Consider the following 15,612-nt stretch of genomic DNA (forward strand, 5'->3'; position numbering starts at 1 on the left):
ACGCGGCGCCACAGGCCACCACTGCGCCGCTGCGGCCCGTTTTGGGCTTTGGGCGTCTATACTAGACTAGTGGGGCCCAGGGCTAGCCCAGGGGCGCCAGGGACGCCGCCGGGCCTAGTTGGCTTGCTACATGAGGGTGGTGCCCCCTTGGTCTGGGCATGGATCCCTCACCTTCAGATGCCGATCTCGTCCCTGATCCCTCATCGGGGTCCGGTCGCAGGGTCCGGTGAGGCCACCAGTTGAATTTTTTGACACCCGCGTCCATGGAATCATTTGAATTTTCTGAATACCTAAATCTGAGTTTGAGATCCCTGATCACGCCTCTTTAAGTGTATCCCCACACTTCGACTATGATCATGCCCCGCTAATGTATGAGTCATTGGGTAAACGCATGTCATGTCATCACTAGCGCCCTTGCTAAAAGCAAATGGACGAGCAACAAATGTGCGTGTGGGCAAGAAGACTGCAAGAATCGCACCCGAATCTGTTGTGAGAACCGGTGTTAGGTCGCGGTCCTCGAGAAACGCCCTCTGGCCACGAAGGAATGCGACCAGCGGGGTGGGCCGGTCATGCCAAGGCGCATGAAACATGTCTCCATCCCTTCTAGAACGCAGGGTTAGCGTTACGTTGCACGGGAGCCTGGCGATTTTGACACCATTTGAATTCTCAATGACTTGGAGCTGAGCAAAACTAGATTCCACAACAAAAAGGGAGCTGCTTTGACCAGAGGATGAAACACTACGAGGGGTCCGCGCAAAAGCTCTCAGCTCGGTACCTCTTCGAATAAGGACGATTGCGCAGGGTAGGTTTATTTGCCAGTCTTTCGGGCTGTTCGGATCGAGGATTCTTGCATCGGCCTCCAGTAACAGTTGAAATGGTATCGCATATTGTTCACTTTCAACGCCACTTTGACGGAATGCGATCCTAGTAAGACGGTTCAGAACCTACAAATTCACTAATTATCCACACACGATCATCGCCTCCTGTACGCAGCTTAAGACCTCGTGCCTCACAGGAGCTGGCGCCCCTGCGTAGGCGGAAAGGGAGATAGCACCGTCGATCCAAGTCGAGCTACCAAGCCATTGATCTGTAGCATGAGTGACCCAGTCTTCAAAGAACTGAGCTTGGCGATGTAACATACTTAAGCGATTTTGCAAGTGGTGGCTACCACCACAGAGCATGCTAAGGGAAGGTAATACTTCGATTCGTCCAAAATTGCGAAGGTAGTGAGACGAATCTGCATTCGTGGTGTCCTCACGCCAGCGCTTATTACCTGCGTCGAGGTAGGCAACGAGGTCACACTTGGTGGCAAAGAGAAGTGGTCGCACAAAGCAGGGTGTAGCCTGAGCTACCAACCCTTTGAAAACGTTACCCAACCGGGAACCACGGGCGAATCTCAGCAGAAATGACTCTGTCTGGTCATCTACGTGGTGTGCAAAGGCCACGTAACCACACCGTTGAGGTGAGAACGAGCCCAGAACGCCGCGGGCTAGGGCAAGAGATGCCTTGCGTCGCCATGTGCGGAAATTTATTTGGCTTGACCGCGTGTGAGATGAGTTGTAAGCTGTGCATTTAAAACCATAGCATCGCGCCAAAGCGGCCACGAAAAAAGCGTCACATATTGATACTTCACCTCGCTGCCCGTGTTCAAAATGTACTACCGAGACTGCCAACGGTGGTACAAAAGATGAGCGTGCCAGCGCCAAAAGATGTAGCAGCGCCACAGAGTCGCAGCCTCCTGAAACCGACGCAATCACGATATCTCCTCCAACAACACCGCAGTCTTTCCGCAGCGATGTGACGAAACGACTTTCTATTGCACACCAATTCTGTTTTGCACCGGTCACGAGTCGCCTGCTAGTCAAGACACCCAGCTTATTCTGCCTTGGAGCTGCCAATCCTGTAACACCGAATCGTAAACCTACTGACCACGCGCGAGCGAACGCCATTACCGTCAGCATACGCATTAGGAGTCGGTAATCCTGCAGCCCTACCCGTCTACATCGATGCACCAAAGCTCTACGTCGACTCCGTCAGCTCCAGGCGCTTGGGTCCTTGGACGATGCAGCGGTTCCAGGACTTGGCGCGGCCCTCGGTCTGTGGACCTTGCCGCGCCTCGGGCCCGGCGTCGAAGTAACTTAGTCTTTACCCCCGCGGTCGCGAATCCGTGTGCGGATTCGTTTTTCTTGAACTTTGAGCAGCCCGCTCTCCGGGTTTTGCGTGAGACCTTGACGCAAGCTGCATCGGGACGTCCTCTCGGGGCTCGTGGCCTTTGAACCGCTCAAAATTCCATTTTCGGCCCGCGCGCGCAGCGCAAAGTTCAGCGATAGTTGCCTTTGTGGGCTGCATGGGGCAGCGGCGCCTTCGACGACGAAACGGTGTGCGCGCGCGCCGCTAGGGCGTTCCCGCGCGCCGTCGAGGAGCGCGCGCACCCTGCGGGGAGCGGCCCGAGCGGCCTACGGCAGCCTCATGCGCGCTGGGAAGCCCGCGAGGGCGCCCCGGTATTGCCGCGCTTTGTGGCGAAAACGTCGTCCGCGGGGCCGCGCCGCCGTCTTCGAGCCCGACCGCCGACGCGCCGCCCCGGACCCGACGCGCGGCCGCAGACGCCGCCTCTGGGCGCGGCGGACGCGTCGGCGACCCCGCGCGCGGCCGAGGCATCGCCGCGGCGCCAGCGCCCGCGGAACACGCCTAGTGATTAGTCGGCGCCCTGGGCGTGAGGGACATGCAGTTGCGTTCGGTGCCGGGGCCGCAGACGGCGACGATGGAGCCGCCGTCCGTGGAGCAGTCGACGCAGTAGTACCGGGCGGCGTTGGGCTTGCCGCAGACGGAGCACGTGAGCTTCGGGTCCTTCGCCTGGCCGCCCGTGTCGCCCACGCGGCGCTGCTTCGTGGGGCTCGCGTACTTGTCGTGGTGCTTGAGGTGCTGGATGTGGTGGTTCGTGCCCGGCGACTGGGGCGCGCGCGGGCTCGACCGCGACGGCGACGCGGCCGGCTCCGCCGTGGACGCGGAGGAGCGGCGCGCGGGGGCCTCGTCGCCGCGGAGCAGGTGCAGGGCCACGGCCTGCGTGAACGCCTTGAGGCCCATGTCCTCGCCGTCGGGGTGCCAGTGGCAGTAGGCGAGGTACGCGTTGACGACGCACATGCCGAGCAGCGTCGCGAAGACGCGGTGCCACCAGCACTTCGTGTCCCAGGCCAGCTCGAGCGCGAGGGAGTGGCGGCCCTGGCGCAGGTGGTTGTGGCGGTCGATGGACCCGGCGCCGGCGTAGTAGTGGTTGACGCAGAGCGGCTGCGGGACGTCCTTCGTGACGATCGTGTGGCCGCCCGAGCCGTCGTTCTGGATGCGGCGCTTCGCGTGCGGCGTGCCCGGCGCCGTCGAGCCGGCCGAGAAGACGAAGCACTTGCGCTGGCCCGTGGCCTTGCCCGTGCTCTTGGACTTGCCCACGTCGAACCACATGAGCGCGGCGACGTCGACGCCGTGGACGCGCGTCGTCAGCGTCGTCGCGTCGCCGCGGTCCATCGCGTCGCCGTCGAGGCCCATGAGGTGCTTCATCGGGAAGCCCGAGTGGGCGGTCTTGACGACGCCCATGAAGTAGTGGCCGTTGATCTCCATGCACGCGACCGTCGTCGCGAGCGAGCCGAACGCGGAGTCGCCCAGCACGATGTGGGCCTTGCCGCGCCATCTCGACGTGAGGCGGAGGACCGCGCCCGTGCCCTTGGGGTAGTCCTTGTCGTAGAGCTTGGCCCGCTTCGAGTGCCTGCCCTCGACGAGCTCGATCTGCATCAAGATGCCCGTCTCGACGTCGCTCACGCCCATGATCTCGGCGCCGACGCCCTTGGGCTTGCGCGCGATCTTCTGCACGTGGGCCATGCCGTCGTCCGCCTTGGCGTCGAGTCCCTTCCACGCCGACATCGACTCGTCGACGCACTGGTAGACGCCGGGCGAGACCGCGTGGGCCCACGTGTCGTTGACGGCGCCCACGAACTCGCGCACCGGCACCCACGCGTCGGCGGTGCGGTCGTCCTGCGTGTAGTTGCAGAGGCGCAGCGCGCCCAGGATCTCCTCGAACCGGCTGTTCGTCATCCCGAACCGCCCGAGGTCCGGGCCCGGGTAGATGGCGTCGGGCGGCGTGTCCTTCTGCCAGTAGGCGGCGCGCGGGCCCGGGACGTCCTGCAGCGACATGGCCATGATGTAGCCGAAGAGCTGGAGCAACTCGGCGCGGTCCGGCTTCTTGCGGCCCTGGCGCATGTTGTCGCCCGTGGCCGTGACGATGCTGCCGAGCATGCCCACGGGGAAGAACCGCTCGAAGTAGGCCCCGGGCGGACGGTTGTCGCCGAGGTCGTTGCCCCAGTTCATGCTCGCGCGCCAGCTCCGGTCGCTGCGCCACGTCGTGGGCAGGCCGTGGGGCATGGCGGTCCAGACGACCTCGCCGAGCGTCTTGTGCGCGATGTTGACGCAGCCGGGCACGCCCTCCGTCTCGGCGCCGGCCTCCTCGTCGACGACGTCCTCGTCGACGTCCGACTCCTTCGAGTCCTCGTCCGAGTCGACGGGCTGGGGCTCGTCGGCGTGCGGCGGCGCGGCGAGCCGCGAAAGCACGCGCGGGACGACCTCGGACCGCATCGTCGTCCCTTTCACGTCCCAGTCGACCTTCCAGCGCTGCTGCTGGCGGTCCCGGGGCGGCACGTGCTCGACGAGCTTGCCCGTGAGCTTCTGGTTGCGCCAGCCCGTCCCGAGGGCCTCGCGAAGGGCCGCATCCAATCCGGCCTTGTGGGCGACGATTTCGACCGCATCGCCGACGGCGAGCTCACTCTCCATCGTCGCCTGGCGCGTCATCCTTGTCGATTTGAGCAAACTCAAGTCGTGCGGGCATCTACGCGCCGGCGCCGAGGCAGACGAAGTCGCAGCGTCGACCGACGACGACTGGGTTGAGCTCGACGAAGCGCTTCGGAGAATCCGTGTGCGGATTCGCAATCCGTCTGCGGATTCGTGCGGGGGTAAAGATTAGTTGCTCGGGAAGATCGGGAAGACGATCGGTCGAATTCGCGAGAAAGCGAAGCTTAGTCGGCTGGCGTCCCCGCCGGGTAAAAGTCGATCGAATACAGTCGACACTTAATGATCGACACGTGCCGCGTTTTGGCGGTTGTAGGGAGAAATACCCCAAACTAGGGTACTAAGGAACGTTGATGTCAACGTTACGGGGAAGTGCAGTGTCATCTCCATAGTGTGACGTCGCGATAGAGAGGGAACAGGGTAATGTAAATTACGGGGATGATGGGGAATCACGAAGCTACTCAATTCAGATAGATCCCTTTTTCAAGTTCACTATACTGACTACGAGGAATTCCCTTTTCAGGCTCAGCCCCGCAACTCTCCTTACGCATAAACCGTGGAGAATCAAAGTATAAGGGAGGAGAGGAGGGGCCTAGGGCGCGTCAAAGTAGCAGGATAGTAAACTCCGGGACAGGGAGGCAGCCTGATGGGGCTCCCACACTGGCATGGTACGTATCGGTCCCGCTCTCGACCCCCGCACACGGGCGGAGTTTAAACTTGGCTTATTGCGCTAGTTTTCGTATCGCGCGCGCACACGCTCTATCACCCTAGCGCTAGCCCCCTCCGTGTCTTCCGAACATCACCATCGTCATCAGCATCGTCAGTCGAATAATTTTGGGATCCCATTTTGATAATGCCCGCTGCTGATTCCCTGCGTAAAGGGACTGGTCTGAGGAAAGACACGACACACTCGCAGAATACGTTTTTTTTTGTCTGTACGAGAGCGCTTTTGTGTTGGCCAGATCTCGGGGGTTTGCTTTGTAATAGAGGTTGTTTAGACATCACAAGACGGCCCCTGCGGTTGTACCTCATACGCCAGTAGAACGTCCGACAGCGACGAGGAGGCCCTGGAGTGTCACCGATATATCATCACGTTCATTGGTATCTTCTGAAGTTGCGAGAGCAATCTTGTACATATCTATTGCATCTTCTGTGGCGTCTTGAGCGGCGAGAACATCAGCAAGTCGTCTCCGTGTGTGTGCATTTGCTCCCTTTTTTGGTTCCGCAGCAACGGCACGTCGGAGCAGCGCTTCAGCAAGAGCATATCGCTCGAGCGCGAAGTACGCGTTTCCAAGTTCTCGCAGAAGAGAGGCATCATTGAGCCCAAGCGTCATGGCAAGGTCGAGGACTTTTGATGCGTGTGCCTCAGCATCGCAGGGATCGGCCTCCGTCGCATGCAGAAGAGCAAGCCATGCGTGAGGCGGCGCATTGCGAGCAGAACGGACCGTCGCACGTCTAAGAAAGGTGTCAGCTTCCGTTGTGCGCCCGAGGCGTAGACTGGCGGCACCCGCCCCGAGCCAGAGGCTTGAAGTCTGCCATTCCTTTGCGGCGACAATAAACGCATCGCGCGCAGCATCATACTGGCGTGTCTGAAGGAGACTTTTTGCGTGCTTAATCCGAAGTGCCAGGGGTATGATGTCAACCGGAGATCGTTGATGGCACAATCGAATTGCCTCCTTGTAGGGATCAATCGCCTCTTCAATCCGACCCTGGTCGTAAAGCGCATCACCTAATGTTTCGTAAGCCCACGCGCTTGGCGCAGTTGAGGTTGCGAGTGATGCAAGGTCCACTGCCCGTGCTGGCTCGTCAAAGCGCGCGGATTTAGCATCGAGGACACACTTTTGGGCAACAAGAATCGACGGCATTTGAGTAGGTGCTTGTGCACTCACATAAGCTCCAGCATTTGCGGCCAACAAGGCTCGATTTACGATATTAATTGCACGCGCAGATGCACTCACGAGAGACCAGCGCTGGAGATACTCGGCAGCATTCTGAAAAGCAGCGACGGCCCTGTAGATCTTGGGAATATTGTCTGCCACTGCTGTTGCTGCTCTCACTGCAGCGTCGTGTGCCCCAATGCCATCCTCCTGTACATCCAGAACAACACAGAGAAGCGCTGCATCCAACGCAACTGAGGGTGTTGCCCCATTGGATGTGGATAATTCTCTGAGGACTGCTTGGAGCGCATTTCTGGCTTCGACCAATCGGCCTTGTTCGAGGAAGATACACCCCCGGAGACGTAAAGCACTGATATGGTTAATATCTGACAGTTGCAAAGCGAGACTCTCATCAAGAGCATGTCTCGCTTCGTCAAGGCAGTCAGCACAGAAAGAAAGCCGCCCTTTCGCATTGCCGAGCGCCCGGAGCAGGAAAGTCGAGTACTCGTACCATGTCTCTGCCATGATGTTTTGGTCGGAAGCTGACAAAGTTGCAACAGACAGCATTGCTTTGTGTTCGTCCGCCGCAACACACCAGAGCTCATTTGCTTCGGCGTCTGCCTATTGGTGGAAGATACGACGTCACCATATATGATTAAAAGAATTTCCCATCCAAAAGTTGTATCTCGGACAACTCACCGCCAGTACAAGCCGCTGGCCGAGTACATCTTCAGCGGACGGCAGTCGCGGGTTGTTTGCCGCGTCTTGATGCACGCCGTCACAGCCACGAACCGTGAGAAGAGTGTTTGTAACCTCCATCAGGTGAGTGTAAGCTTCGCCGATGAGCTCCTGCTCCCCGCTCTCGTTCTCTGGCTGGACTGGATACCTTTTTCGAATGACACGCTGGATTCTAGGTGTGAGATTTAGACGGAATCCATGTGAGGTTGAGTCCTCGTCGAGGAGCTTCTTCAACCGCCGTTGCCGCTGCTCACTGTCGCAGCCAACGAATTCTCTCTTCTTCTGAAGTACCTCGTATGTCTCCAAGACCTTGCCGAGTGTTGCGTCAATCTCCTGTTCCAGTTCGCCATCTACATTCCGGGGCATCTTCTTCTTGAGACTCCGCTTTGGCGGCACACAGTCGAGCATACTCAGATGCTGATGAAGCTTTTGACTGGGCTTCATCCCGGACCAGGCGCCCATTGTATCATAGCTGCTTGGGAGACCTAGGACAAGCAGCCATAATTGAACCCCCCCGACACGCGCACGATTTAAAAGACACCGAACGCGCACCTTTGATATGCACGCAAATTATGGCAGTACATCCTTCAATAGCTACGGCCAAGGGACGGGGTGAGGCACGCGGAACGGGCGCTTCCTCATCCTCGATTGGAGGTTGGCCAGTCCGCGGAGGTAATGGGGCCAGAGCGCTCTTGCCCACGCCGAAGGAGGTTAGCTTTAGAGCAGCCGACAGCCGCGAGTTGGGAACGTCGAGAAAAGATTCAACCGGGACCGTTGCTGCTAACATGGCAATATTATCGGCGTGCTTCAAGGCAAGAACAAGGACCCACTTTTCTTTAGTGCGAGGCATATCGAGCCATGTTGGAAGGCTTAAAAAAATCGACGGGGGCACGGGTGAATCCCTGGTCCAGCTTATGGTACACGTTTCGAGCTCAATCGCTGTTTTTGCTTCTCTGGTCTCGGTCGACTCATTAGCCTGTCGCTCAGCTCCTTCATTTTTGCCCACAATAGCAGACCAGAACCTATGAGGTCAAGCTGGAATTTTAAAGTTACACACATTGAGTCTTCTGCGCGCTAGGATGGTGTTTGTGTTTTCTTCAAGACACTGAGCTGGACGTCGTTCGAGGATTATCGGATGGAATTTTCCCCGTGACCACGTCGTTATCCATGACATCGCACTCAAGCTGCAGACTTATCTCGAGGTCAAAGGTGGCAAGTTGGGTGGGTTCCTCAGCTTCAGCTTGGGATGAAAACCACTCTGACGGTGCTGCGTGGATGGCAGAATCTGAGAATTCTAGTATTGTGCCGCCAAGCATCGCATCAAATAGCGCATTTGTTGCAGAGAGACTCAGAGATAGGTAAGAAGAAGCGCCATGATCGACGAGCAGTGATGTCGATGGCTCGCTACCGTTATCTTCTTGCTTCTGTCCTAGTGGGAGTCTGGATTCCCATCGAAGGGTCGATGTCTCCGCGAGCGCGGTTCTGAGCGGCAGACGCAGGACCCCGAGGAAAGGGTCAGATTCAACGTCGAAGGCACGGCCACGGACAAGACGCACCTCGACCACAGCTACCTGATTCAACAATATTGATGCAAGTGCATCATTGGGCTGTTCTGCTTCAGCTCCAAAGCTCGAGAATTCCATTGATTCGAATCTTGCGGTCAGATTGCCCGGGGTTTCATCCGTCTCATCGCATTCTACCTTCGTTTCGAATAGCGCAGGACCCGTGCCGCCAGCGGCAAACGGCGACGTCGATCGCCACGGTACACGACCATTAGATCCAGCAGACTCGATGTAAGCAACGATATAGACCCTAATCAGCCCGCCTGGCGAGAGCTCGGGTAATTCGGACTGATTGAGATGTAGTACAAGGCCAGACGCCTCTAACAGAACGGACATCGCAACAGCTCGATCGAAAGATATTATCAAGATATGCTTAAGCCCGCTTGTTAATGCAACTTTTCAAGGCGGCTGAAGTTTTTGAGTTGATGGCCCAGCGCGCAAGGCGACATTGGGCTCTTTCAGGTGCAACAAGGGCCGGAGGAATCGGTGGCCATGGCGCCGAGAGCGAGATCTCCAAAGTTGCGGTTTACATGGCATTCTAACCTTCTGCGGCTGAAATCATTGATCTCGCGTCGGAGTTGCGCCAAGAACGGGGGAGTGCAGTGTCATTTCCATAGTGTGACGTCGCGACTCGGATAGTAAGGGAGCAAGGCAATGTAGATTATGGGGATGCTGGTGACTCGAGCTAATGCTCTATTCAGATAGATCCCTTTTGCAAGTTCACTATACCGTAGTGACTGACCACGAGGAATTCCCTTTTCAGGTGCAGCCCCGTAATTCCCCTTAGCAGAAACCGTCACGGTGGAGAAAAAGTACAAGGGGGGAGGGGGGGGGCTAACTAGGGATACTCTCATATTCCTCTAACTAGAGAAAGCTCTCTAACTAAAGCTAGAGAGCGAGAAGCGAGGGGGGTGTGCCCTTGGGTGGCTGCGGTGATCGACGACTCTTCTAATCTAGCTGAGCGCCGCTCACCCCAGGAACCTAACTTCAGATGTCGATTTCATCACTGCCCGCCTTCACTGACTGCACGAATGCTCCCGTTGTGTCAACCGCCCGCAAACACCCAGGGCACACCCCGAGGGAGAGGAGTAGTACGAAGAGATGATGTGAGCTTTCAAGATGAGCATCCCGCTGTCCTCCGTCTTGACATCGCAACCCTCGCATGATGAATGCGCAATCACCCCGGTTTTAGTTTCTTTAACGGACTAATCGTCTTGGGCGTTCCAATTTGCCTTAACATTTCGCTGGGTCACATGGGTATTTAGTACATCCTGCATTGTAGAAGGCGTGAACACGGCATCTTTGCAACAGAAAGCAGCTGCCTGCCACGCAATCACTAATTTCTGAATCTCACGTCCTGAGAATCCCTTGGTTGCCGCAACTGCAGATTTAAGATGCGTATCACCCACACCATTCATTACAACATGCGACGAGCCAGTGCTACGTCCTTGTCCTTGGCCAAAATATTCGTCGACGTACTGCGCAAGCATGCGTTCCCTTTCCTGGTCAGTTGGCAGTGTGAATTCTACTATTTCATCGATGCGATCGTTGATGGCCCAGTCAAATTCTTGAGGAGCATTCGAGGCGTAAACAAGCATGAAGTCGCTCGAGGGCTCCCCCGTGCCTGAGATCAAGTCAAGACAGTGAGAACTAACAAGTTTCCTTGGCGCGGTTAGACGCGATATAGAAAGGCATTGAAAGCGTTGCGTAAATCCTCGGAAATGGTCTCGGTTGTGCGTTTGCGCAGGAATGCATCAGCCTCGTCGATAAATAAAAGCAAACCCTTCCGGGAATTCTTAGCCCAGTCAAACAACTTGTGGATCTCAGCAACGGCATCACGTCCAAGTGGCGCAACATCGCCACCTGTGAGAATTGCGTAATCCAAACCAGAATGCGCTGCGAGCTGCTTGGCGAACATGGTCTTGCCCGTACCAGGAGGTCCATGGAGGAGGACATGACGAAAAGGCGCACTGTTGGTCTTCGTGTGTTTCGTTGATGTAGAAATTTGCCGCAGGCGCTTTTCGAGACACGACTCAAGAATCACTCGATCAAGAGCATCAGTTCGAACGGAAGGCTGCGTTATCTGCAATATGTGCGCCAGTGGACGAAACGTCAGGGGCGACCTGCGGGATGTTTCACGTACAAGGCTTGGTTTCCCAAGCTGTGTAGCTAAATAGTTCCCGGAAACTGTGGCGAGAATGCGCGCACCATATACACCAAGCGCCAGACAAGATGTCATCGCAACAGCATTGGTCATCTGCTGGCGGTCACCCAAGAATACTTTAGCACCATTTCCCAAAGAAGAAAAACCAGCAGATATCGACTGTAGCAGTGTCTCGCGCCGCTCCCGCATTTCGGCGCGCATCCTTTCCAACGATAGATCATGATTATCGCGTTCAGATTGTGCCCTGGCCTGAGCTTCTGCTTCAGCGCGCTTCAGCTCTGTCTTGGCGCGCAGCTCTGCCTCAAAATGCAGCGTTTTGCGACGGAGCTCTTCCTGGCGACGAACAGACTCTTCTAACCGTCGTAACTCTGCCTCCCGCGCCTCGCGCTGAGCACCTAGTTGCGCTGCACAGCGCTGTCGCTCTAAATCGTCTGCATGCTTTGCTTGGCGGTTTGCATGCTCTGTTTGCGCCTATTGTGAGTTTGTTAAAATAAGGACGGTTGAGTCACACTGTTGTAACAGCAAGAGTTTGACGGGCCTCGTCACCTTCATCCTTGATGCGTTCTATTTCGTATTTACGCGACTGCATTTCGTAGGCTGCCTGGCGCGTCTCGTGTTCTAGCTGCTTCGTCGTTTCATGCTGCAGGATGACGTCGAAGGCCAGAGCAGCCTGAGCCGCCGCGAGAATAATTCGTACGATGACACAGCAGTGGACGCAGACACACGCATTTGTGGAAGCATCGATTTCGCGCGCCGCCTTCGCTGCTCGTTCTAGCCCCGTTGGATCGAAACCTAGAGGCTTGCATGGACAAGGTTCCATTCGAGTCCATCCGCACCGGAGCCGCTGTAGCCCCTTTCTTCCTTTGTAGCAGTTCGCATCGCCTGGTCTCCCGGTGTTTTCTTTGTGCTGAAAATGCCCAACATGGTTTCCTCGCTGAAAATGACAAATAAATACATGCAACCAGGGACGCTCAATTGGGCATGATGGTGCTCTGAGAATGGGGTGAGGTAGTGGTGGTAGGCGCGACCGGCGCAGTATGACGTCGCCGCAGCGTACATGCTTGCAAAGCCGAGCCACACGTACTACGCACGCTATCCAGCAGGATGGCACGACTACCTGCGCCGCAAGCACGGCGAGCCGCCGTACAACCCCGACGACTTCTACCTGCGCGTCGACAATAAATAAGCTTTATAGCGCACGCTGCGCCTTCCCTGTAATTCGCAACTCGTAGAGTAAGGATTTGGGAAGCGTAGCGGGGCAGAATTTTCCACTAATAGCACGGTGGTGTGTCTGTGTCCTCCGGGAGTTTAGTAAAAAACTCAGCACTTCGTCATCGAAACCAAAATCGACGCGATCTGGACCGACGTTTCAATTGGGGTATTCCTCAGGTAAGTTGTATTCTATCCGCGCCAACTCGACGCTGGTGCCGCGCGCCGCGCGTGGGACCCCCACCGGGGGCTTTCGAAACGAATCGAAACACCGTTTTCGCGCGTCAGCGCGCGCGTCTAGGCCAGAAGATTGGTTCGTAGGGTGTACCAAACCCATGCGGACCCGGGCGCGGCGGGTCTGCGCCGTCGGGCGACGTGAGTCGCGCGCGATCGCGGCCGAGGTCGTCTCGGTGAAACGAGCGGAGCCGGCGCGCCGCGCGCGCGAACAGATGAACGAAACTCGTAACCTCAACGATCGTTCGTCGAGCGCGAGCGGCTACGATGATGTGTGGTGTTCGTTCCGGGCTCTGCGGGGCGAGTTGGCGGTGCCCGTGGGGCTCGACGCCCGCGCCTTCGTGCGCGGCCGTCAGCGGTCTTCAAACCGCAGGCGGTGCGGGCGCCGCAGCGCACGCACGACGCCAAACAACACGCACGATGTGACCTCGTACATCAAGTCTAACAACGTCCGTGCACGCACGGGACGACGTCGCCTCGCGCCCAGCCGCGGCGCATCGCAACTGCAGTATCTCAGACTAAACCGTCACTTTTGCCTTCACGAGTCACGTTGAAGTTCACTTCGACCTCCACTTCTGGTTCCGCGGGAGGGGAGCTTTCGGGCCCCGGGCGCGCGACGGAGGCGCGGCACTCGTGGCGCGGCAGAGGCCTCCCTGGCCCAGTCCCCGCACCTCCGCCCAATATGGCGTATTTTTCTGCATCTAACTGCTCTCCATAGCCCTCCTCCCCGTGTAAAACGAGACGGACAGTTGTTGCGTGCGCGAAGCTTCAGCTGTAGTTATCATTAAAATAAATTTCCGGCGCAAAGCACCACTCTGTACTGGTTTCTTCCAATTCCTGGGATTCGTAGCTTCAACTTGACGATTGAAGTTCAACAAAATCCCCATGTTGAACGACTAGCTGACTAGAATTCAGCCCGGGCGGGTTTGTGGCACTTTTGCAACGTCGGCCTATTTTCGAAATACGCTCACCCACTTCAATTATGGATCACCGGTCTGCGCAAAGTGATATAGAAGAGAGGGTGAGGTTACAAACCATATTGTGACCAAATGTGTGCTACCGCTAGGTTATTGGCGAAGAATATAAGATCTGGAAAAGGAACGCTCCCTTCTTGTATGATACTGTCATGACACACGCATTAGAATGGCCAACGCTCACAGTACAATGGATGCCGGGCGCCAGTCGGTATATTGTTATCACCATGAGACTTTTTGCGGATGGCTCGATATTTTTAGGTCGACATCGAATGATTATGATCTGCATAAACTATTATTAGGAACTCATACCTCTAACGGAGAGCAAAATTATCTTATGGTCGCAGCCGTCAAATTGCCAACCGCAGATACTGATTTCGTGGAGAATAGCCTCACTAATCCTCCTTCAGCTAAGGGAAAGATTGAAATCAAGATAAAGATTCTGCATCAGGGAGAAGTGAATAGGTGCATTGCAATGGGTTCGCACCCCCGGAGATTTTGCTCGGTTTAGGGCTAGGTACATGCCGCAAAATCCGTTCATTGTTGCGACCAAATCTCCTTGTGCTGATGTGTTTGTCTTCGACATGTCAAAACATCCGTCCGTCCCGAGCGCGGGAAAGGGTTTCTGTCCAGAACATCATTGCACCGGACATTCGAAGGAAGGATACGGTCTGTCCTGGAATCCGCATCGTACAGGCCAGTTGTTAAGTGGTTCAGATGATGCGCAAATTTGTCTTTGGGATGTGAATGAAGCCGGGCAAAGTGTCCCATGCGTTGCCTCCTGGAACGGACACTTAGACGTGATCGAGGATGTAGCTTGGCACCAACAGTGTCCGACCATTTTTGGATCAGTTGGTGATGACCGGCGATTCCTCTTGTGGGACGCACGTGCGAACCATACAGAACGCCCAATGATTCTTGTAGACCATGCCCACGATGATGACATCAACACACTGGCATTTAGCCCACAAAATGAATTTCTTGGTGTCACTGGTTCCACTGATGCAACGGTAAAATTGTGGGATCTAAGGAATACTTCTGGAGCTGTATATACACTTCGAGGACACCACAAGGAGGTTTTCCAGCTTCAGTGGTCTCCTTGCAATGAATCTGTGGTGGCCTCCTGTGGTGCTGATAGAAGAGTTAACATCTGGGATTTGAGCAGGATTGGTACAGACGCCTCGCCGAGTGATGTGGACAATGCCCCAAAAGAGTTACTCTTTGTTCATGGCGGGCACACTAGTAAGGTATCAGACTTTAGTTGGAACACGATAGATCCTTGGGTCTTTTCATCAGTCTCTGAAGACAATGTCTTGCAGATCTGGAAACCGGTGCATGATACGCCTGCCCTAAGGTCTTCAAATTTTCATGTAGGCTGATTTCGCTCGGGGACAGTTTCCGGTAAAAAGTTAATCGCACAGTTACTGATCTAGTCTCAGCTTTGGACGTGGAACTTTTGAGTCCTACGCCGCTGAGTGGTGCCTTGGCTTGCTAGGGCCATGTCTGGCAGCATAGCTTCATCGAGAGTTCGATATTGATTCATTGACAATCTCAGACCAGGCTGGCCAATTTCGAAACAAAGTTTGGGTTACGTCAAGACATGTTTTAGTTTGCCAACACCTTCAGGTTCATCCTCTTGAATAGGGCCGGACCTGTGTCTGTTTGCTTTGATGCCTGCCGGGTCGACCCATTCGTGCCACCCTAGCCGCCGGACTCGTCGGGTAGTCAGCACAAAGGCCCGGGGTGGCCAGCACGGAATCGGCGCAGTGGCGTCGGCCCACTGGCACGCGCGCGTGCGAGCTCTGGGTCGAAGTCACAATGTGGCTAACCTACCCCAGGGGCGCCCAGCCCGCGGGAAATTCGACGCGTTCTAGTTTGGGGGCCGCCCGGCCCCCCGGCGCCTGAATAAAGCCCCTGGGGCCAGCACCCCCAGCGCCCCCCAGCCGCCGACCCAAAATTGTCGGGGGCGTTTCGGGTTCCTTGGGGTCCCGTCCGGGTCCCGTCCGGCGCGGGGGAGGGGGGGGGGG

The 15,612-nt window shown here is 56.5% G+C and overlaps 4 protein-coding genes across 4 annotated transcripts; 2 read left to right on the plus strand and 2 right to left on the minus strand.

Annotated features, from left to right (window-relative positions):
- Positions 1-43: 43 nt before the first annotated feature.
- AURANDRAFT_72277 (hypothetical protein) lies at positions 44-4,926 on the plus strand (the record flags this gene model as incomplete). Its single annotated transcript, XM_009041809.1, has 6 exons — positions 44-221; positions 507-615; positions 807-877; positions 1,224-1,367; positions 1,585-1,953; positions 3,046-4,926. The coding sequence occupies 6 exons, from the start codon at positions 159-161 to the stop codon at positions 4,924-4,926; spliced, it is 2,637 nt and encodes an 878-aa protein (XP_009040057.1).
- A 929-nt stretch (positions 4,927-5,855) lies between these two features.
- On the minus strand, positions 5,856-9,340 carry AURANDRAFT_66570 (hypothetical protein; the record flags this gene model as incomplete). The annotated part of the gene is made up of 5 exons (XM_009041896.1): positions 5,856-7,325; positions 7,404-7,927; positions 7,995-8,464; positions 8,547-9,013; positions 9,209-9,340. 5 exons carry the CDS (start codon positions 9,338-9,340, stop codon positions 5,856-5,858), a joined length of 3,063 nt encoding a protein of 1,020 aa, XP_009040144.1.
- A 461-nt stretch (positions 9,341-9,801) lies between these two features.
- On the minus strand, positions 9,802-12,104 carry AURANDRAFT_54751 (hypothetical protein; the record flags this gene model as incomplete). Its single annotated transcript, XM_009041895.1, has 5 exons — positions 9,802-10,628; positions 10,685-11,639; positions 11,689-11,838; positions 11,896-11,960; positions 12,005-12,104. 5 exons carry the CDS (start codon positions 12,090-12,092, stop codon positions 10,210-10,212), a joined length of 1,677 nt encoding a protein of 558 aa, XP_009040143.1.
- A 1,467-nt stretch (positions 12,105-13,571) lies between these two features.
- Positions 13,572-15,510, plus strand: MUT11 (hypothetical protein; the record flags this gene model as incomplete). Its single annotated transcript, XM_009041810.1, has 5 exons — positions 13,572-13,632; positions 13,678-13,796; positions 13,847-14,050; positions 14,097-14,916; positions 14,960-15,510. 5 exons carry the CDS (start codon positions 13,594-13,596, stop codon positions 14,996-14,998), a joined length of 1,221 nt encoding a protein of 406 aa, XP_009040058.1.
- Between the last annotated feature and the right edge of the window lie 102 nt (positions 15,511-15,612).

This window comes from Aureococcus anophagefferens (assembly GCF_000186865.1).
Source record: "Aureococcus anophagefferens unplaced genomic scaffold AURANscaffold_24, whole genome shotgun sequence".
Lineage (NCBI taxonomy): Eukaryota > Pelagophyceae > Pelagomonadales > Pelagomonadaceae > Aureococcus > Aureococcus anophagefferens.